Source organism: Protopterus annectens, chromosome 8.part0, assembly GCF_019279795.1.
Source record: "Protopterus annectens isolate FY-2018-M chromosome 8.part0, PAN1.0, whole genome shotgun sequence".
NCBI classification, from domain to species: Eukaryota; Metazoa; Chordata; order Ceratodontiformes; family Protopteridae; genus Protopterus; species Protopterus annectens.
The window spans coordinates 762,666,744-762,690,641 of record NC_056741.1 but is presented as its reverse complement, the minus strand read 5'-3'; the positions used below and the strand labels follow the sequence as shown (position 1 = coordinate 762,690,641).

Below are 23,898 nucleotides of genomic sequence, written 5' to 3'. Positions count from 1 at the left end.
TGGCCATTCCATGCTGACCCCTGCACCTTAACTTAGAAAAATGCTTTTTTTCTACAACACAACCATTACACAAGACAGTCTCAGACACTGAAACATGCACCATTAAGTCATCACCTTAGTTAACCCTAACCCACCAACACTCATACAAACACAAGTGCTTACCTGTGCCTGCATTCTGAACTGTTGCATTCTTATGTTGCATTTATTGTCTACATTCTGAATTGCTACTATTTGGCCTGCATTCTGAACTGTTGCATTCTTATGTTGCATTTATTGTCTACATTCTGAATTGCTACTATTTGGTCTACATCCATATATACATATATTTTAAAGACTCTTGACAACTCCCTAAGTGCCGAGGGGAGTTGAGGGGAAAATACAATAATATAAAAATAGTAAACAGAAAATGTATAGTCTACCAAAAGACAGACCTGCTGTCTAATAGTCAAGATTGAAGGAAAAAAAATGAGTAATAGTAAAAATGATTGAGAACACTTGGCTGATGCAGAGTGGATCACCCATTTCCAGTGGCTACAAACAAGATGTTGTGGTAGTAAGCCCACAGGGCATTATGAGAAGGCAAAGTACAGCAACTTGAGGCTGAGAGCTCTGGCAAATAGCCAGATTGGATCTGATGAGCATCTGCAGTCCCCTATAGTGGGATTGGCTGTATGGATGAAATAATATCACCATACCTAGGGTACATAGAGCACTGTGTGGGTTTATCAAAGAAAATAATCTTGAGACTCTCCACTATTGACAAAAGTGGTGTGGTGCAGTAATGTGATATACAGGGCATTGATGATTAGATTAATTTTTTTTTTTGTCAGTTATTTGATTTTTGACCGTACTGAGTCAAATGTTGTAATCCGTGAGGGAGAGAATAGGTAAGAAAAAAAAATGGAAGTGCTGAGCTGTGCTACATACATAGCCGCCAGTTGCCTGACAGATCACTAGTTGATCCAGGTTCACTTCACTGCAGATTAACACCTTTCTCTTCCTGCTTTTGCTAGTTGGGCATCTGCTTGGAAAATTAATGAAGAAGGTCGTCTTATTCTTATATGTGGCACTAAGTGAGTAACAGGTAGATCAATGCTGACAGATGGACATGCCAAAATAAGCCTGGTGTGTGAAACAGCAGATTAATGCTTTTTAAGGGCAGTAAATGGGAACAGAGTGTGGCAATGTTAAATTTTCATAATGCTTTCTAAAACAACTTGTGTATCAGTTTTTTCAGGTATTTGTATTTGGTGCTTTAGCTATGTTGTTCTAAACTACTGTTTTCATTGTCTGAAGTAACTTGATTTTTAATTTGTGCATTTCTGTACTTTGTTTTAGGCTTTACAGCATGGCTTTTTTGATTTTGAATCATTTGACGTAGATGAATATGAACATTATGAGGTATGTACTTTTCCAAAGAGCAAATTGTTCCACAAATTACAGTTATTAATGGAATTAACATTTCCATGTAATTGATTTTATGGTGTACTGTTTTATTCTGATATGATCGCTGTCACTTGTAAATGTTATGGGTGGCACAGTGGCATAGCAGAGAGCTCTGTCACTTAGTAGCAAGAGGTTCCCCAGTTTCTGTAGGGGTGCCTTCTCTGTGGAATCTGTATGTCCTCCCTATGTTCACACCTGTTTCCTCCGGGTGCTACAGTTTCTTCCACATTCCAGAGACATGTAGTAGATTGATTGGACACACTAAATAGGCCATAGGTGCGTGTGTGTGTGCGGGCGGGTGTGTGAGTGTGTGTGTGTGCGTGCGATGTGGAAGAACTACTGAGGCAGGATAGCTGCCCAGCAGTTTAATCCTTGGTTCTAGATGATTGTCATTAATGAAGTGACACCTGACCTCATGTACAAAAACAAGAAAAAGGGGTTATGGAAGGATGGACTTGTATTATCTTGGTGCCTGTGTTGTGTCTGAAAGGGGACTTTGACAAGCCTTTCATCCTAGTTATTAAAGAAACAAAGTAGTTAAATTAAAAAAAAAACACACACAAATAGAGATAGCTCAAAGTTTGCATTGTGTTTAGCCATCCAGTAACATATTAATATCAAAAATAGAGTGTGAGCTAATTAACTTAAAAAATATATATTCATGAAATCAACTACACAATATGACCACACTCTTCCCCTAGAAAAACTATGCAAACCTTCTGTTGCCAACACCCAACATTTAACCTCCTCCTTAGCAGAAATTACCTTCCACTGGGATATACATTAAACACAAAATATATTGATCACTGCTACATTAGCTTAAGCTATATAGGTTATTTCCTGCCAAGGATATAACAGCCAGCCAGCTTCCAAAGCTTCTGGTCACTTTCCATGTGCCTAGGCCATTAGACAACTTGAGCTGACTAAAAGACAAATGTGGATGCCTAGTCCTCCATTGCCTTCCTGATGCTGAAGAAAGTGCCTGTCTGTGGGCTTTTGAGTATTGACTACCTGCTTGTGCCATTGCATTGCTGGGCAGCTAAGTTCCCTTTGGGGAAAAACCTTCTGTGTATTATATTTATTTAAACTTGTTTTCGAGTTTAGGAAAGCATTTTCAATCTAGGAATATTGTTTTTGTTGACTGTCACATGACTTCTTATATTTAAATGGGAGCACACTTTAGTTTGTGACAGTTTAAACATTGTTTTAAACATTCTAAAACTTCTGTTTTGTGGATAAACTGTTTAAATTACGAAAGAGTATTAGAATGCATTTTACTATGTTTTAGCTAGGAAAGGTTACTTTTATGGGTTCATAGGTGTTTACTAAGCTGACGATCACAAGGTTGAATACTTTTATGTTTTACAGGCTTGTGTTGCTTTGCTTCCCCAGGAAAGAAACACTACTTTCAGCTTGACCCTGTAAAAAAACTGCTGGTTCTGCAGTCTGCCTTTCTACTAGCTATAGAAAGAAAAAAGCAACTAAACAGCTGTTGCCATCGCAGCAGTCTAGCAGTTTGCCTCAGCTGCAGGTAGGTGACTGTGCTGTGGAGAAAGCTTGTTTCTCAGACCACTCATCTTTTTCCCCATATTCTTCTGTTGTCCATACAGTTGCTATGGACCTGGTGTTAGCCATGCCCTCTGCAGCTACTCTAACCCCTCAGTGGGCAAGGGAAAGCCACTCTTGTCAATCTTGGGAGAAGGGAGAGAGAAGGTACCCCTGCTTAGACATCTCCATCCCTGGGAAAGCTATTGCTGCCATTAATAAACCTGTTTGCACCAACGTTCCTGCCAAAATGTAATGGAAAACTAAACATTTATTTTCCCTGCACCAGTTCCATTGGACAGGAGTAGTATATTAGGTCTGAATCCAGGGTTTTGTACGGGTTGAGTTTTCTATAAGGTGGTTTCTGAAAAAAACAAAAAAGGATTTTTCTTTTCTTGAAGAAATTCAAGAAACTGAAAACGTAGAGGAATGTGATGGGACAATTGAATGTATTTCTCCATAGGATTTTTTCAAACTCAACGGAGAGCATGGTGTCTGAATATCCCTGTGTCAGATTCTCTTTCTCTGAGAGTTCCAGAATGTGCATGTGTTTTCAACGGGAGAAAACTGAAGTTTTTCAGTCTCAGAAAATACTATAAACTGTTACAAATGGAATTTTCAGAACCTTCACCCACCCCCAAGTGCTCCTCAACAGAAAATGTGCTGGTCACAACCTGTAGTTCCTTGACAAGCCAGTCTCCTGCACCTAAGAAAGCTGGTAGTGTGTGCAAAGTTCTTCAGCCTTTCAAAATGTTTATACTCATACCAGACCTGACCCAGCAGCTATAATTTTAGTTGGTCCAGATGCTACCTAGCAGTTTAATTTTAATCCTTCCCCATTCAGAAAATGATGGTAAAACCACCTGTTAAATTTGGGAAAACCTGTATGCTTTTACAGCTTTAATTTTTAGAATTTTGAATTGTCAGGCTCTGTTAGTGTGAGGTTCCCACCTGTGAGGAAAACTCTGCTTTGTGTGGTCTGGTTTCTTCCATTGTTAAGGTCACAGTTCATTGTTTATCATGTGTTTATGACTGTGTAGATAACTGCTTCCACGGCTGCTGCCACTGGTATACTGTGTTGAGGTTTGCCTGGCTGCATTCTCAGATTCTCCTAGAAGATGTGAAAATGAGATTTTAAATTCTCCTTTGGATAGAGATTTAGTTTTTGGACCCTCTGCTGTGGAAGTTATCAAAATGTGATGAGAGAAATAAGCTTTTACAGGGAATATTTCAGATTTTTTAGCCCTCCTTCTCAAATTTTTCCAAGAGTAATTTTTTTGCTCCCTTGTCCAATTTTGGCAAAACACAAAATACAGTCTCTGCAAAATGCTGGTAAATAGATTTTAAAGATGCAGCACAAATACTAAAATTGTAAGTTTAGAGGCAAGTAACTGGATAGTAATTTTTATAACCAGAATAGGTCAGTCTGGACACATTTGTCTTCTTTATTGACCCACTTTTACCTTTTTAATTTTATTTATGCATTTGAAATTGTAACATTGGGTGCTGCTATGATGTGTGGGTAAAATGTTGCCTGTTTAAAAATGAATGTGTTCTCCTTGCCTTACTTGGTGTATGCCTGACAGCACCAGTTGTGTCCCTCCAGGAGCTACTTTTTTTCCCCCCTCCTTGGTAGATCCTTGCTGGAGCAACAGCAAACCTTCCTTGCCTCTTCTGTGACCCATTCCAAGTGTAAGTTCTTTTTAGCACTCATTGATATTGAATCATTCAAACATGCAACAGAAGTATCTCCTCAGACTATTATACTCAGAAATTTCAAGACCTCATATTTTTGATAGCCAGATGTGTGAACCAGCCTTTTGCCAGTATTTTTTTATTTGCATTATTCATTCCCCTTATTACAGCCTTTAATTTGACTGCATTGGATGAAGAGAAAGTGGTACATTCCCATGGGGTAACCAACATTATCCAGTGATGCTGACAGTTGGGGCTTGTAAGTGAAATGAGGCTAACAGTACCATTGTAATGTAACACTTAAGGTCGAGATAGCAAAATAAAAGTGGAATAGGACATACCATCCTTGTAGAAATGTAACTTCTCTGTTACTGTTAAAATTTGCCTGAGATAAAGATAGTCAACAATGTTTCATTCTTTCTCCATCTAGGCAAGGGGAAAGTAACATCTTGATTTTTTTTTTTTTTTTTGATCTACTGAAGCAGTGTACTGATTGTGGTGGTAGTGGTCAATTCTTTAATAAATCTGAGCTGTTGCTTCTGATGATGGTTTTTGTTTCATTGATTGCATTGGAACTTCCAGTGATGTGAACTAAAATTGCTGTGCTGTAGACTTCAAGTCTGTCTGCTACCTCATATGAGCAAAAGTACATTAATTTGAAACTGCAGCATATTATTTCATTCTTTGTGCCGTAAGCTGTCATGAGTCTGTCAGGGTGTCTTCTCACATCTTCTTTGACACTGATGTAATTTCTCTATTGCCAGTTGGTTAAGTTCAAAGTATGGATTGGTTACCTATTTCTACTTTAACCATCTTGGTTATCTGTATTTCTTTACATGACAGAGTGTTGTATCTCTCCCATTTCTCTCCAAAAAATGTTCACTATCTTAAAAAAATAGTTATATTGAGGCATGCTCATTTCCCCCTTTTTTACTGTTCCAGTGCAGGACTTTAGTGGTTTTTAACCCTCAGTTTTATTACTGCAATAAACAAAGTTGTCCTTTCTGTTTAATTTAATTTCACCTTCCTCCCATAGACATTGGTTCTGACTCTCTCATTGCTATTGGCAACATGGAAAATCAAATCCTGACTTTACAGTTGCCTGTAAATTTCTTTATAGAAAAATGTTGGTGTTGGAAGGTCATGCCTTGGAAAATTTAAACCAATGACTTCTTTAGGAGGCAAATCCCACATAATTCAGATTAAGAATGAAAGTATTATATTCTTGTTCTGAGTGATTTGATACAGAGTCGTACAGCGTTTTGTTTATGCCTATTATATACTAAGAGCTTTAGAATGGTAGTGTGACCTTTCTTCTGCTGATTTGTGTACAAGCCAATACTTGCTGTTCCATGGACTAGAATTTGCCAGTGTTATTAAAACTAATGTTTCGCCAATGCAAATGGAAAATGTATTGTAGTTAACCCCCCAGTCTGATTGCTCAGATGTGAGTATGGCCTGTGTGATTGACATGCCAAATGGCTGTGAAGTTGTATACAAATGATGCATGATTAAATGCCATGCAGATTTGACCAAGAGACATCATGCATACATTGGTTGTTGATTGACACATGGAAATCACTTCCTGTACATGTGATTTGTTAATGCTCCTGAGACTTGGATGCTCCAGAGCTAAATGAATTAAAGGCTGCAGGTGTTGTAGTCCTATCTCGCCTACATTCTTACCTGTGGGTTCGGAGCCGAATATCAGCTCTGACTCGCCCAAACTTTTGTAGCTCGAAGTCTTCTATTGGCTGGGCTAAGCAGGTATCCCATGGTACACTGCTGCATATCCCCAGATCTTGTTTGCCGCTCGTGTAGCTTGGACATGGTCTCGCTCTTGGCTGTGGCCAAGTAACTCTTTCTTGTCTTGAGAAAAAGTTTTGTTCATAAACAAAAAGCTATTTTTATAGCTATTGTCTTTAGTGTTTAGATTTTTGGTGGTGTGCTTGTTTTGTGGTATCCCGCTAACTGTTCCCTTGGGCTAGGCCCGTTTCAGTTAGAGGACCTAGTCCTTTCACCCTGTCTGTTCGTCAAACCATGTAAGTTAGAGGTTTGGTTTCTGTTCCCTTACCCTTGTGGTCATTGACCGTTTTAGTTAGAGGTTTTTGACATAGTTTGTCTCTGTGCGTCTCTAGTGTGTGTGTACTGTTTCAATTTATAACTGGTTCCTGCGTTTTTTGTGGTGGTGAATGTTTGAGTTTTCTTGCCAGACATTTTCTTAGGTTGCGTTGTTGGTGTTGTGAAAAATGTCCAAAGATTCCAAGGAGCACAAACCTTCAGGTTTTAAAAAGCGCTCTAAATGCGGATACAAAATGTCCATCACCGATGGGCATTCTTTTTGTGTTTATTGCCTGGGAGCCATTCATTTGCAGGAGTCCTGCAGTTTTTGCCATGCGTTCAGTCCCAGAGTGCTCCAAGAGAGAAAGAATAAGTTGATCTTGAAGGGACTCTTGAAACCCTCTTTCGAAGAGGCCTTGGATTCTTCTCCCACTGCTAAGTCTAAGTCATCCAAGTCTAAAAAGAGATCTCCGGCTCAGTCAGCTTCATCGCAGCCTCCAGAGAAAGTCACAAAAATTGCATCGACCTCCTCTGCTCCACTGTCCTCAGGGCTGCAGGAGGTGTCTGTGTTGATGGAACTGGTGTCTGCTCCAATTTTATTGGAACCTCTTCGGAGCGGATTGCTCAGTCTCAGACCAGCCTCTCCTGAGAGATCATCTAGATCTCCCTCCCTGTCCTCCAAATCCTCCAGGACCCTTTCGGATGTGGATGTTGATAGGGTGGTCCAGAGGCTCCTCCAGTCACCGGTTCTGGCTCCGTCCTCTGGGTTCAGGACTCGGGATTCTTCAGTCAGGCCCGACGGTGACATGGGGGGGCTGGCTGGCCTTTGAGGCCAGTGCGGATTGCGCTGGCCAGATCATCAGCTACATCAGGCGGATTGGTCACTCTGTCCCCCACCACTCCGATGAGAGCCTCTGATCACCACCTATCCATGGACAGCAGAGCACCAAGGCCTAGGAATACCCCCACGAGTGGTCCCCAACTTTCTGAGGGCCCTTAAGAGTTTGTGCCTGAGGAGTTCCCTAGAAAGAAAACGTGCAAGAGGAAGCACATAGACTCCTAGGATGAGTCCCTCACCTCTGATACTGACCTCGAGGAATCTGAGGGGTCCCCCAAGTCATCCTCTGATGATGTTTCCTTCTCTGACATCCTGGAGATACTGAAGCCATCCAAAGCCCCTTCCGAGGAGGAGTCTGTCTTCCTTAAGGCCTTTGGTGCTCAGCCCTCCACCTCCTGGGTGTCCCCACCCTTCGAGCTCCTTGATTTGATCTGTCGAAGGGTGTGGGAAAACCCTGATTCTATGGAGCCCGTACCCAGGTGTCCCAACAAGTTTCTTTCTGCTCCCCAGGGTAAGGAGTTTTTGTCCAAAGGAGTCCCTGTAGATGCCATGGTGGTGGCGGCGGCCACTCAGAAGGAAGTAGCGGAGACCTCTTCCTCCTTCCATCCTCCTAACAAGGAGTCTAGAACCATGGACCTGTACGGGAAGCGTACCCTCTCATCAGCAACCTTTACCTTACAGTCGCTGAACTGTCTGTCTCATTTCACTCTGCTCCAGAGAGATCTCCTCAAGGAGTTAGGAGATACTCTTGTGGGTAACGTCCCTGAGGCGGTGGCCCAGACAGTTAATGCCCAGGTGTCTAACCTCAATTCCATTGTCAACTCCTCCATGCAGCTCATTTCGTATGCAGCCGAGGGAGCGAGTAGGGCAGCACACTCAGGAGTCGCCCTTAGAAGGCAAGCCTGGATGCGCCTGTTTCACTTCGCAGAGGCCTTCAAGTCTTCCTTCACTGACACCCCCTTTGGTTCCGAACAAAGAACCACCATCAAAGTGAAAGACACCCTCACCAGGTGCGAGCAAGAGGGAAAGACCCCGTCTGCCATAGGGGTCCATTTTTCCCTTCCTTCTATGCCCTACCCCAAGGCCCAGCGGGGTGGGAAGAAGTGGTTTAAGAAATCAGAGGGTTTTTTTCCTGCCGCACAAGGTGAGTCCCCCTCCAGAGGCAGAGGAGTGGGAGGTTATTCAGGGAGATGCCGCCCTAGAGGTAGAGGAGGCCACCGCAATTCGGCAGACCGCGATTCCTTTTGCGGCTCTCCCTACTCTCGTTCCTGAGGGAGTGCCCGGCTGTGCTTATCCAGAGCCAGTCGGGGGTCGAATTTTGTTATATCCGGAAGCCTGGAAAAGCATCACCCAGGACCGATGGGTATTACGAATAATTTCCGGAGGTTATCTCATTCCATTTACATCAGACCCCCCCCTTCAATCAGAAAAATCCTAGATGTTCCACCCAGTCAAAGGGATCAAGCAGCTTCAGAGGTTTCAAGCTGCTAGGAAAAGGAGCCATCCAGCGTGTCCCCTCAAACCAAATCGGATTAGGGACTTAAGATTCTTTTTGGTGCCGAAAAGAACAGGGGACCTGAGACCCATATTAGATGTCAGCCAACTGAACAACTGTGTACAGAAGTCCAAGTTCTGTATGGTCACACTGCAGTCGATTCTCCCATTGTTGGGAGAGGAGGTATGGATGTGCTCCATCAACCTCAGGGATGCTTACTACCATGTAAAAATGGACAGGGCATCCAGTAGTCACCTACGCTTCTGGCTGGGAGCCAGTCATTTCCAGTTTCGAGCCCTGCCCTTTGGTCTACCCACAGCCCCCAGGGTGTTCACCAAGTGTATGGCGGTGGTGATGGCTCATTTGAGATGTCAGGGATTCCAGGTGTTTCCGTATCTGGACGACTGGCTCATTACTGCCCCCACCAGGCATCAACTAGTCCAAACCAGGGACACTACCATCACTCTGTCAACAGTTGGGCATAACACTAAATTGGGAAAAATCTGCTTTGTTGCCCTCTGAGTGTCACCTTTATAGGCGCAGAATTTGACACCATTCGAATGCAAGCATTTTTACCACAGGAGAGTATCAGAGTTTTACAACAATACACATCCTGATGCCCCTGAGGAAAGCGAAGGCAAGATGGGTTCTCCAACTCCTGGGGACCATGGCTGCAACAATTATGTTGGTCCCTCTAGCGAGATTGCACATGAGACTTCTCCAATGGCTCCTCTTTGTTCAATGGTTTCTCACCACATTTTGCTCACAGACTGATGCAAACAGGACATCAGTTGGTGGTTTTGCACCAACAATTTGGACGGGGGAAGGTCCTTCGTTCCACCCATCCCAATTGCCACAGTGACCACGGATGCCTCCCAGATGGGGTGGGGGGGGCATTATCTTTGCAGGACAGTCCAAGGCACGTGGCAAGATCACGACATACATCTGCATATCGACGTCCTAGAGATGAGAGCAGTGCTACTTGCGTTGCAGGCACTTCAGAGCTTTCTACCTCTAGGGGCGATTGCAATACACTCAGACAACATGTCAGTAGTGTGGTATCTAAACAAGCAAGGGGGAACCATGTCTTACCCCCTGTGCAGAGAGGCCATGTGAGTGTGGCAGTGGGCAGTAACTTCCCAATGGTTTCTGGTGGCAATGCATATTCTGGGAAAGTCGCAACGTGATTGCGGACAGGCTAAGCAGAGCTGATCTGATGCCTTATGAGTGGTCCCTGAATTTGTCTAATTGCAGAACGAATCTTCAGCAGATGGGGTCAGCCTTGCTGCGACATTTTTGCCAGCCCTCTCAATGCCAAATGCAGCAACTACTTCATGCTGATCCCCGCACAGGGGGGGGGGGTCACCCAGGGATGCTCTGGTTCAGGATTGACCCTCCGGTCTGCTTTATACGCTTTATACTTTCCCTCCGTTTCCCTTGCTGTGAAAGATGATTCAGAAAGCCCAATCCTTGGGAAGCAGAATGATTCTGATTGCTCCACACTGGCCTCGTCAAGTCTGGTTCCCTTTTCTTCAACCATACATTGCGGACACTGCTTGCATTCTGGACCCTCAACCAGATTTACTGACACGTCGGGACAGTTCTACCCCTCTCTGATGACCCTCCGGTTGACCGCCTTGGCTTACTCCACTTCCGTTGTTAGGCTTCATAAGTTTTCACAGGAAGTGGTTCACATTTTATCTTTCTCTCACAAGCCATCTACTAGGAAGATTTATTCTAGCAAATGGAAGAGGTTTTCTATTTGGGCGCATATACCCAAGGAATTGATCCTTACACAGCTCCAATTGCTTCAGTCTTGGACTTTTTGTCTATGCTTTTCCATCAGGGTTCCACATCAGCTACCAGAAAAGTTCAATTGGCAGCGATCTCTAATTTTCATGTGGCTAATGAGCCTAGTCTCATGGCTCATAGACTCTGCAAGGCTTTCCTGAAGGGTACTCTGTTACTTCGTTCCACGGTCTCCGAACCTATTATTCCCTGGGATCTCAATTTTGTTCTACAAGCTCTTACTTCACCACCTTTCGAGCCTGCAGTTACCTGTGAATTAAAATTCTTGACCTGGAAAACAGCCTTCTTAACAACAATCAGTTCAGCAAGGCAAGTTTCAGAAATTCAAGCCCCCTCTATCAAACCTCCATACTTAATTTTCCATAAGGACAGGGTTTCTCTTAGACCAAAACCCTTCTTTTCTTCCTAAAGTGGCTTCCGTGTCTAATCTTAATCAATCCATTGAGTTGCCTGTATTCTTTCCTCAATTTTTAAACAAGGCAGAATTTAAATTTCATCAATTGGATGTACACAGTTACGTTTCTGTCTGCACCGAACAAAAGATATCCGGAAGTCTGATCAACTATTTGTCTCCTTTTTGGGGAACAAAATTGGGTCCCCGGTCTTCAAGATCACCATATCCAGATGGATATCTAGTTGCATCTCTTTCGCCTACCAAGCAGGAGGAAAAGATCTGCCATTTCCGGTCAAGGCTCACTCTACTCGGGCTGTTTCTACATCTACAGCCTATCGAGACAGATTGGCAATGGATGATGTATGTGCTGCGGCTACTTGGGCTTCTCACACATTTGTTTCTCATTACAAATTGGACATGGTTTCTAGGGGCAGGTCGTCCTTTGGCTCCACAGTACTCAGGAGTATTTTCCTATGAGCCACCCAGGATGTAGGTGCTAGGGATGCTGTCCCACGGGTAAGAATGTAGACGAGATAGGACTACATAACATCAAGAAGTTATGTACTCACCATAACATTTGATGTATGTAGTCCATCTCGCCTCACTTGCTTCCTTACCCTCCCACCTTCCTCCCTTTCTGGAGGATCTGGAGGTTAGGTTTTTATCTACAGAGTTCCCTTTACTTTAACTTATTCTTTTTATCTGGATGTTGTGTATGCATGGGGTATGAATGAGTATTGCAGCAAACTAGATTTGGGGATATGGAGCAGTGCACCATGGGATACCTGCTTAGCCCAGCCAATAGAAGACTTCGAGCTAGAAAAGTTTGGCTGAGTCGGAGCCGATATTCGGCTCCGAACCCACAAGAAAGAATGTGAGGCGAGATGGACTACATACATCGAACGTTATGGTGAGTACATAACTTCTTGTTCTAAACATTTCCCGTTGACTTAGGGCAATGAATCATTTAAAAGAAGGTGGAGTGAAGGTGCACTTTTAAAACACATTGTTTTCCCCAGGATGTTTCCTGCTAAAGTAGCATTTTACTCCTTAACCCTAATCCTAACCTGAACATCCTGTTTCCAAACTTAAGTGCAAATTTCTGGTGCTAAAGGCCTATACTCACCAGATCAGGGATATGTACTAGTATCATTCTTTAATACAAGATCAGTATTCCCATTACAAAAAATATACAACCTTCAATCATTCATTTGTACATCTGCATTATTAAAGACAGGAGCATTTAATCCACAAACAGCCTTTGTATCTTCCTATTTATCTAGTATATTATCTAGTATGCAGGATTTGTATACCACATGATCAGAACCCAAGTATTCATGAGATCATTGAAGACATTACTATGAATATATATGTTGGGTAGTGGCAAAACTTTGGGCGGCTTTGCTCCTGTGCATCCAGGGGGATACTACAATACAACATTGTCTGCAAATGTAGTCTGTTGCTCAGCCCATTTGTGCAGCTATTTGTCAGTAATGAGCTATAAGTCAGGGACAGGATTTTGGAAGGAGCAAATTACTTGAACATCGGTATAATCTTACAACCAGAAGAGACTTGCAGGGGTCATTTAGACATTCCACTTAAAGCTGTACTTACAGAAGTCAGTGAGGCAGTTTTATTGTTGGCTTTTAAGCTTGATTGTTGCTTAACTGCTAACGTTAAAAAAGAAAGTAAGTCGCTAATTTCCTCTCCTTACCCATTTCCCTCTACTCCTTGAAGAATCATTCAGCAGCATCTCACCTGCTGATGTCAAAAAGTAGGTGAGTTTTGTTATACAGTAGGTAAATGTACTGCAAAGTTTCTGCAAAAAAAATCAAGTTAAAATTAGCCACTTCAGTCGCATCGAAGGATAAAGCCTTGACTACAACCAAGGCTACCCAGGTTCAATTGTCTGCTCTGGTGACTTGACATCAGAAGGGAAGGACTGGCATGGTATGTGAACACCAGGGACATCGCTAAGGGCTTAATGCCCAGCAGGGAGGGTGGGAAGTGGGCCAAGCTGAACTGCAGCGGTGGGGCGATATGCCACTTGCTCACATTGCACACCCACCTTAGAATGAAGCATGTTGCGACAAGGGAGGCAGAAAACAGGCAGATATAGAAATCCCCTCACTGGATGGATGTTCAGACATGTCAAGCCCCCATTGCCTAAGGTTGTGACTGGCTGTAGCATTACTGGGATAAGTCAGGGGGTGGTAAGGATTTAGCTGGTAGACTTGTCTTGAATGGGGTATGATCAGTGGCGGATCCAGGAATTTACAAAGGGGGGGGGGGGCGCAGTCTGGTTAGTTGAGTACCAGGCTGGGGGTGGGAAATTGGGACACTGGGCTTTGCAGTTGTGGAAAGATCACCTTAAAAAGCTCTGACATCATGTGTGAAAGACCACAATATACACTCAGTTACACACGATGTTGCTGTGGATTTGGTTCATAGGTGTTTCCTAGGCTAATGACCACAAGGGCGTTTTTAGGCCTAGCCATGCATCTCAAATCTCTAACAAGTTCAAATACCCTTGATAAGTGTACGCATGACCCTGGGAGATGAACCATTTACAGGTTACATGTGTCAATTTAAGACACAGGTGCCAAATCAGGGATGCATTTTCGTTTTTTCATCCAATTGTCCAAAGTGTACTTGAATTGGGTTAGGGAGGAACTCTGCTTCACATGAATGGGGAGCCTGTTCCACAGATTGGGTAGTCTCTGGGGTACATAGCTATCTCTCCAAAAGGTCCAATTTATATCACAGGCAAGGTTTAAGTCTTTAGAATGGGTAATTCTGGTGCTGTTTGTTTTACGGATATGCAAGAGGTCCATCAGAGTGGGGTCTTACAGTGCCCTGTATGCTAGGCATAGATCTCCCCTCAAAAGCCTGTAGGAACAGAATACAGGGATACAGCCTTCAGGTGGTCTGCAAAAGATGTTTTAAATTACACCCTGTATTCTTTTAGTGAGGAACTTCTGTGGACGTTCCAATTGTTGGATATGCCTGGTTAGGTACATACCAAAGGAGGCATTGTACTCTGACAGGTCTGATGAAAGCCGAATACAGTGGGACAATGACGTCCTTGGACTTAGTGTCCATACCTTTGTTTATAAGTTGTGCAATATAGAATGATTTCCTCACCACTGTAAACACGTGATGCTCAAAGGCTAGATTACTGTCTCTGTGTGTAGACACGTGATGATCAAAGGCTAGATTACTATGTGTGTGTGTCTCTAAGTCCCTAACTACTGGGTCAACTCGAGGGGGTGTGTTTTCAATATTATAGTTACTAGGGATGGATGATTTCCCAAAGGATTCTATTATGCATTTCTTGGCTTTTAGTTTTAGTCCATGGCTCTGGCACCAGTTGTTTGTGTGAGCCCCTCCTAGAGAACTTTTGTGTCAGTATGAGATTCAATGACAGCTCCTAATTTGCAATCGTCTGGAAATTTAGTCAGAGACCATTGACATTGTCCTCGACTTCTGAGAAGTAAGTGCCAAAAAGGAGCGGTCCAAGGACTGATGCCTGAGGGACTCCATTTGTGACTGGCCTCTTTGTAGAGGTGGATTCCCCCGTTCTAACTTCTTGGGTCCTGTGAGCCAGTTGAATATCCACCAGATGACATGCGGGATTGTACCTAACCTCTTCCGTTTGTCAACAATGCATGAGACGGTATTTTGTCAAATGCCTTGACCAGGTCAAGGTAGGCAGTGTGAATGATTTTGCCCTCATCCATTGTTTTGGTGACACTCTCAAAGAAGTCCACTAGGTTGAGTAGACATGATATGCCATTGACAGAACCAAACGGGGTTGGGTGTAGTGTCTGGAGGTTTACTATATCTCTATTGATCATCCCCATGATAATTCTTTACATGACTTTACATAAAAGACTAGTGAGACTTGTGGGTCTGTAGTTTCCCAGGTCTGTAGATGGTCCACCTTTGTGCAGAGGGATGATTGTTACCTTTCTGAAGCACTAAGCCTGTTTGGAGGCTACAGTTAAACAGTAATTCCAGAGGCCCTGATAGGTTATGTTTCATGCTATTTAGAAGGCATCCTGGAATATTGTCTGGGCCCATTGATGCAGTGTTCTTGGCCTTAGACAGAGCATTAAGGACCTGTTCCCTAGTGATAGTTGGGGGAGTTATATTTAATAATATTTCCTGAAGAAGGTTGAAGGGGAGAGAGGGGTAAATTTGGAGATGAATTTATCAGCCAGGAGGTTTGCTATATCTTCTGGCACAGTATAGGTGGTTACATTTACAATGAGCTCTGCACACAATTGTGTATTGCCTTTGAGGTTGCGGACATAGTTAAAGAATGTTATGTGGTTGTCCTTGGCCTGTGAGGACAAACTTACCTCAACTTTGGCTTTGGTAGACTTTATTTGTCCTCTGAGTTGTTTGTTTAGTTTGACAAGAGTGCTTTTATCCTACCGGGTGCTACACCTCTTAATCTTTGCCATGATTTACTTCCTCCTGTTATACATCCTATTGATTTTGTGATTCCACCAGGTTGGCTTGTTTTTTGAGTCAGTTCTGTACTTCTTCCTGGTAGGTACAGCTGCCTCTGTGCAGCTATTAACCTGCTTTTACAGGGTTGCCGTGAACAGTTCTGCATAGGCAGAAGTGTTGTCAGGATTTACGGTGGCTTGAAATCTTGCCAGGTTCTCACTTAATAACAGGAAGTTATCCTGAGAATAGTTCCTGAATATTCCCAGTTGAGCTGGGGGGTCCACGTTTATTGTTACTTCAAAGGAGAGTATTTTGTAGTCTAACCTTACCAGGAAAGGCATTACAGTAGGGGGTGTGCAGCACTTTCCCATATTAGCGAAGACCAGATCCAGTATGGTTGCACCCCTGGTTGGTGTATTGACTATCTGGTTCAGGGAGCTTGTGTTTACAAAATCCAGGAATCTTTGTACATGTTCATTTGGTGTCATATAGGATTCCCAGTTAATAGTGGGGTAATTACAGTCACCCATGAAAATGGTATTCGATTGGATGGTTAGTGTTTTTAATAAGTTTAAATACATGATATGGGTTTCCTGGGTCATGGAAGGGGACCTATAGCTTGCAAGGAAGTAGTACTGGATTTTGTCAATGGTGATGTGAACATGGAGCATTTCACATGCATTGTCCTGTTTGACCAGTCTTGAAGTATATTTATTTTGGATGTAGATAGAGACACCTCAGCCTTTAGTCCCTGCCTGTGAAGTAGGTGGCCTAAATGTGTGGAAGACATTATAACCTTGCACTGTTGGTGTGCTCTCCATGTCTTTAAGCCATGTCTCAATAGACTTTGTTCCAGTCAGCTACCCTGGACCCTCCCACCATTGGCTGTAACTGCCTTTAAATAACTGACCTGTTGAATGTAATGTATTAGAACAAGAACAGCCATCCATCTACTTGCTTAACTGAATAAACTATTTGAAAGTCCAAGGTGTCTCTATTCCTCCCACAGGGAGGGTATCAAATAAGAGTCCCCCAGATCTGCTAGCTAAAGTGATTTTTATCTGGACTAATCCTTTGGACTCTGTTTCTTGTTAATCCTCTCTCCACTGGGTCACAGGTGGGGGATACCAGACCTGACTGGAGCTTTCTGGATTACCTCTAGTCTCAGATGTCATTTAGTCACATTAATATATTTGCCTGACATGCTGCTAATGTTTCCATGTCTCCATGGTGGGTCAGATGTTAATCTCAAACACATAATTAATGTACTTCTCTGCACACTTTTCTTAAAATAGAACATCCTCTAATGCATCCTTATTTTCATTCGTTCATTTCACATTAACTAGAAAGTCCCTCTGAGCTAGAGGCCCTTAAGCAAAGGACTTTTGTAGTATAAGATTACACAGCAGAAGGCACACAGTTTCTGACCAAGTGATTATGTATAGGGCAGTTATTAAAGAAAGCTGCATTGCTACATGGGTATGCGTGGATACAATAATTTTCATTGAAGGACTAGTACAGAATTTGGAAGTTGGATTCCTTACACACATTGCAATTTTACTTTACTTGCTTTCTTATTTACTTCTACAATGATTATATATATTGAAATAAAATAGCACAAACACTAATAGCCATTTGCAAACCAAACAACACAGTCTGACAGTGAAAACAGACAGCATGAGCAGAAAACTTCTCTGTCCTTGGAACCCACATCCATTGCAGTGGCATAAAACCACATTCAAAGAAAATGCAGTGGAGGATTAAGTTTACCTTTGGGCCGTTTTCAAACCAAAGGCTCATTACACATACATTTTTACAGCCATACATACATGTTTGTCTTCTTTGATTCACCATCCTGATTGTACTAAATTATATTCCTTGCATGATACAGCACACTTGTTAAAATGTGGTTTAAATCTGAAGTTTTGAACATTCTAGTAAGCAATGAAACAAAACATATGAACCAATAATGACAAAACTACCCATTTCAGAAATTTTCAACAATCAAAGGCCACTCAGACATCTGTCATTACAATCCACCAATAGCAGTTAATAAGTACAATCTCTGCAGAAGTAAAATAAAAGAAGTTGCTACTGGCAAACAATTTTACACTTCAGTGTTTCATCTACATATACAGTTAGTTGCATATTGAAAACATACTTAACATGAGCAGCAGTAAATTTATTTTCCCTTGAAATTCACAGTTCCATGAAAATGTACTGAAATTCACTCTTAATCCCTTGAAAATGCACTGAAACTCATTCCCTGAAAATGTATTGAAACTCAAACTCACAATTCTGTCAGCATTTTGGTACTGGTTAGGGTTAGAGACTTCAAAAAGAATGCATGTTGGCAGTTATAATCTTTATACACGATATAATAGCAACAGGAATTTACAGGGGCAATGCTTGTAATCAGATTTTCTTTCAGTATATTACTTTGGTAAAAGAATGCATGTTTGTTTGTTATGCTAATTAAGTCAGTCAAAGTAATAATACTTGCACACAATATAAGAGCAACAGAAGCTTAAATGGATTACGCTTGTGAACCAAATATTGTTTCAGTATATGACTTTTGTAAAAGAATGCATGCTTGTTGGTTATGAATTCTGTAGTTAACATCTACGTCTTGTACATGGTTTGGTATTGCAACAACAATTTACATAGGAAGCTGCTGTGAACCAAATAGACTGTTCTGTTGTATTGAAAACTTATATTCAATGAAAAAAGTAACACTTACGGAAGTTGCAAACCCCTCATGCCAGCAGTCCTTCATATTTCCAGTGTGAATATATTAAAATTTATTATGAAGTTAGAAGGATACGGAGAAAAATAAAACATCGCTAATTAATCGTCTCACTCAGGCTGCAGCAGGATATGCCGGCGGAACGGATAGCTTAAATTCAGCGCCCAAGTGTTGATGTTCACTTCCGTGGTGGCGTGTGTGTAGTGCGCGCATGGTTCTCCTTAAAGGAGAAGACACCACCGTGCAGTGTTAAGAATTTTTTTTTAATATATTATTAAAATAGTGCAGACAATGCATTTTTTAATGGAGTTCCAAACGGCTTTAAAAAGGGGGCGGCGCGCGCCCCTGCACCGATGCCTAAATCCGCCACTGATGATGGCCGGACCCGCAGTAATGACAAGAAAGGAGGGACCAAAAAAAAAAAAAATCAAGCTAATTGTATTGGTTATATTTGCATCCCTTTGGGTTTCAAGCTTGCTATTCCTAAAGAAAACAGTACAGTGGGTACCATCCTCAGTATCAGGCCAAAGCTTGTACTCCAAACTTTCTTCTGATTCTTAAGAAGGGCAACACACCAAGACCAAGTTTCAGTCAGACATGCAATTTATTTAAATTTAACTGGGGTTGTCCAGGTTGGAGGGCTAATTTTCAGTAGAATCTCAGGGGAGTGGAACATTTCCAGCATTGAGTAAAATCATGTAAACATGAATAATAGAAAAAATGATTATAAATATTGTGTAGTCAATAACATAATGAGTTATTACTTGTGACGTGCATGAACTATACAGTGGGACAGCCATGCTAGAGAAAAATTACATTTCCTAAAATATTTTGTTAAATTATCAAGACTCAATGAGGGAGCTTTTTCTAAAGCCATACAACAGACAAGTCTGTATTGGATGATCGAACTTTCAAACGTTTGACTGTCATATGGTTGACGCCATATGATCACATTTTTTGAAAGTTAGAACATTTTAACAGAGATCTCCATACAGTGTGGACTGGGAAGATTTCCTTTTTCTGCACTGTAGTGCGATCTCTGAGTTGGTATATTTAAAGAGTGGGGGCGTGCAGGGGGGCTTGCTCCCCTGCTTAAAATGTTCAGGTAAGTGATTTGTGTTTGTTTTTTTTATTAGATTTTTGAACTTAAAAGTTCAATCATATGGTGTCGACCATATGACACTCGAACTTTTGAAAGTTATATTATATAATATTAGACCCCAGTAGACACATTTCCTAAAAAAGAAAATAGAAGGAGCAAGTCTAATACATGGAATAAATAACTTGCTTTGGCTGTGGATTAACCTGGGAAGTGTAGGAGACTAGGTTAATTGGAGGATATTCACTTATTTATTAGTCACTAAAAAAGTATGTATAGCTTCATAGGTGTGTACTAGGCTAATGGCTCTGGAGCCTTTACAAGCCTAGCCCATAGGATTACCCTGGCATCGTGCTACCTGACATTAGTTCCCAGTGCCTCTAAGTAGAGCCAGTGGAGTGATCCCCGGCGTGAATTTTCTATTTCCCATCCATTCATTAAGATTTCTCTTGGAGGTCAAGTGAGGTGCTCTGACTTGCATGGGAAGTCTATTCCATAGCATGGACAGTCTCTGGGTTATGAACCTGTCCCTCCAGCACGTTCTGTTGATTTTGGTAATGAGGTTGAGGTCTCTGGAGCATGTGGTGTGGAGGGGTGGAGATTTCTTTAGATTTAGCATTTCTTACAGAGCTGGGTCAGACATGGCTTTGTAAGTCAAGCAGAGATCACCTCTAAGTATGCGATATGAGACCGAGAATAGTTGGAGGTTTTTTTGAGTCTGTCTATATAGAACAAGTGTTTAAGGCCTAGGGTCATCTTTGTGAGGTACTTTTGCAGCCTCTCCAGTTGTTGCAGGTGTCTAGTGAGGTACATGCAAATGGGGCATTGTACTCTGGCCTAATGAGGGAAGAGTAGAGGGAGACAATGACCTCTTTCTTCCTGGCTGCAAAACTCTTAGTAATGAGATGTGCCACATAGGACTTTCTGACCTCAGTGGCAATGTGGTGGTCAAAAGAGAGGTTGCTGTCAACCTGTGTTCCCAGATCCCTTATAAACGCCTTTGTTCAGTGGACTACCATCGATGTGGTAATTCATGGGGATCGAGTTTTTCCCAAAGGGGATGATGACACATTTTTGGCTTTGAGCTTAAGGCCATGGTTCTGACACCAGTTGGTCTCAGTGAGGCCTTTCTGTAGGATGTCAACATTACTTGGGGAGTTAATAGCTCCCAACTTGCAATCATCTGCGAACTTGGTCAGCCAGAGTCCCTTCATGTTGGCCTGGACTTCAGAGAAGTAGATACCAAACAGGAGAGGACCCAGGACTGAACCCTGTGGGACTCCACTCATGACTGGTCGGTAGTCTGACTTGGAGTCAGCTACTTTCACACTGTGGGTTTAGTCTGTGAGCCAGTTTGCAACCCACCTAGTGATATATGGGTTGATGCCAAGCTTAGTGAGCTTTTCTATGATTCCTGAGTGGGGAATGGTATCAAAGACCTTGGCCAACTCAAGGTAGACTTTATGAACCACCTTGCCTTCATCCACAGCTCTGGTGACTGACAAAGTTGTCAACCAGCTTGAGCAGGCATGATCTACCTGTCATAAAACCAAACTGTGTGGTATCGAGAGTTTGGAGATTACCTATGTCCTTGTTGGGTCCATAAAGATGCGTTCCATAGCTTTGCATATCAGACTCGTCAGGCTAATGGGATGATGGTTCCCAGGGTCTGTAGTCACTTCTCCTTTGTGGAGAGGGATGACTGTAACAGTGCGCCATTTGGTAGGGACAAAGCCTGAGGTGAGGCTGTGATTGAAGAAGGGCACACAAGTGTGGTGCCAGTGCACTCTGTAGTTCATGTAGAACACAGCCAGGGATATTGTCAGGTCCCATAGAAGCTGAATTATTGGCCTTGGACAGTGCTGTTTTGACCTGTGCAGCAGTAATACTGTGTGCCTGGCAATCAACTGGTATTTTGATTGGTCCTTTGGGGAGAGAGGGGTAAAATTGGCACTGAATCTGTCAGCCAGTATATTGATATGATGCCACAGTTCCATGTCCAGTGCTCTTGAGCAGGGAATTATTTCATTATTCGTACAAAAGTTAAGTTAATTTGGCAGTGGAAACTGAGTAACATGCAGATTTATTCTTGGCTAGTGACAGTAACAGACCTATCGACAGATGATCTCGGTATCCCTGGAGTGGGACCCAGGTAAGTATGTTAGATAAGGAGGGGCCATCAACAGAACAGAAACAAATGGTTGTTAAACCATTGTTGCTGATACTAGGAGATACAGTGGTGTTTTTTGAAATTTGATGGTGTAATAGTAAGAATGGGTGCCGAGTATAGTAATGATAGGATTACTTATGAAGTAGTAATAGCAGAGAACATAGCTTTTTTTCCCCTTTTTGCTCCCATTCATCTGGTTGACCATGGAGTCTTGCTCCTGCTTTCCCAGTTGCTGTCTTTATTCCTTGGAAGGGAAGCCTTATGACCCATTCTTTCTTCCAAAGGGTGATGGTGTGAGCAGCAAGACTGGACCATTACCCATCACAGGGAATTGATTTTTTTTTTAAATAAGGCTTTAACTGGTCCCTCTGCACATTGCCACAATATCACAACAAAAAGTATGCAGTTGGAATTATGCCACAAGGAGTGTATCACCCCTTTCCCAAGTGCATCCCCTATGTGATCCTGCCCTAATAAAGTCAAATTACCCCCAGTCATCTGTGTTCATTGTGGATTTACATGGAGTTCAGACTCTGAATGTATGCTCCTGGCCCTCCCCCAGAGAAGAGTGAGCAGGCTCAACCTTTTTTCTGTTCATCCCTAGACAGCTGTTCAGTGTCTGAGCTGATGGCTGAAGTTAGGTTGGCAAAGTTGTATTCAAGGCTTTATCTCTGTACAACATTAGAGCTGGCTGACTGAATGTCTATCATCTGTTTGAGAAAAAGCTTTGTCCTGGGCATGTTACTAAACTTTACACTAGCCCTGAAAATCAGATTTGACAATTGACTGCCAAATTTTAATTGACTATCAACTGTGCAAAGTAAGAGCTCTGCATAAACTTGACCTTCTGAATAGGCACATGGTGAAATGAGATAATGTTAAGGCAGCACTTGGACTGATTTTTGTGATTGGTAGTATCATTCAAGAGATGAGTCACCAAGAATGCATTCATTATGTGTAGAACATGACATCACTAGCTTTATTCACATTAAGTTGTAGATCATTCGTTAGGACAGAAAAATGGTCTTGAAGCTTTGCTTTAATAGTGAAGAGTGTGCTATCACCAGGAGGATTGTGGAGTCACTTGCATATTGAACAAGTACAGAGACTCCACACTGGTTGGATGTAGCATATACAGAGTTTGTAAATAGTAATAGTGGTTTAAGTATGAAGTTGTGAGGGATTCCCAAGTGAACAAAGATTGGGAGGTGGCCTTCTTTCATCTGACTCCTTGTTCTCTGTACTTAACATAGCTGGAGAACCACATAATGGCCTGGGATGAGAAGTCCTTAAGATAAGACTCTTGATGTGCTTATTTTGATTTACAGTGTCAAAACCCTTTGAAAGAGCCAGAGAAGAAGTGATATGTTTTATTGGCCACAGTTAAGTTTGTTGCAGCTATAATCCACAGTATACAGTAAGGCAGTGTCAGTACCGAGTTTGGTTCTGAAATAGTGTTACATGATTTCTTTTACATTTGAGACAGTGAGATGTTGAAGGAGTTGCTCATAAACACATTCTGTGTAATGGTGTAGACGGAGAAGATAGAAGTGCAGTGAGATAATAGAGATTCAAGTCAGCAGAAGGACCATCTTTATGTAAAGGCACTGTCTGATGCTTTCATCATGTACTAGAGAGAATTCTCTGAGTGGTTGATTAGGATAGAAACTGGAACAGCAAAGGATTTAACCTTTCTCCAGTTCTATAAATTTATGTCATTGTTATAAAGATGAGTGGAGAAATGAAGTATTACTGTGACCTGTGTGAAGCGCTTGATTGACAGTTTTCAACCTCCCCTTTTTTTATCTCCCTGCAGCTGAACAATAGCTGCCACTAACTTTTCTCCTCCTCTTGTTCAGTGGATCTACCGTAGCGTCATCTGGGCTCAACGCAACTCGCATCCAGGTTTAGTGAGGAAGAAAAGGATGCTGGTACAGTGTCATGTTGCTGCCAGGGAGTATGCCCTAACCCCATCACTCTGCAACAGCCTTGGGAGCTCTGCTAATACCACTTGAATTGCAGAGCTCAACAAACTCTTGTTTACTTCATATCCTTAATACATGCAACAGTCACTGAAGTGACTCCTCCCCACCTTCTCATTTAAAATACCCCTTACTGCACACTATTCAAAACTGCTTTATA

The 23,898-nt window shown here is 42.3% G+C and overlaps 1 protein-coding gene across 1 annotated transcript in view; it reads left to right on the top strand.

Annotated features, from left to right (window-relative positions):
- Window positions 1–23,898, top strand: part of CDC14A (cell division cycle 14A) — a 1,552,589-nt gene that overhangs the window by 810,535 nt on the left and 718,156 nt on the right. The window contains exon 10 of the mRNA XM_044080231.1: window positions 1,339–1,401. Within this exon, the coding sequence (XP_043936166.1) occupies window positions 1,339–1,401 (63 nt within the window). The remainder of the gene's footprint in view (window positions 1–1,338; window positions 1,402–23,898) is intronic.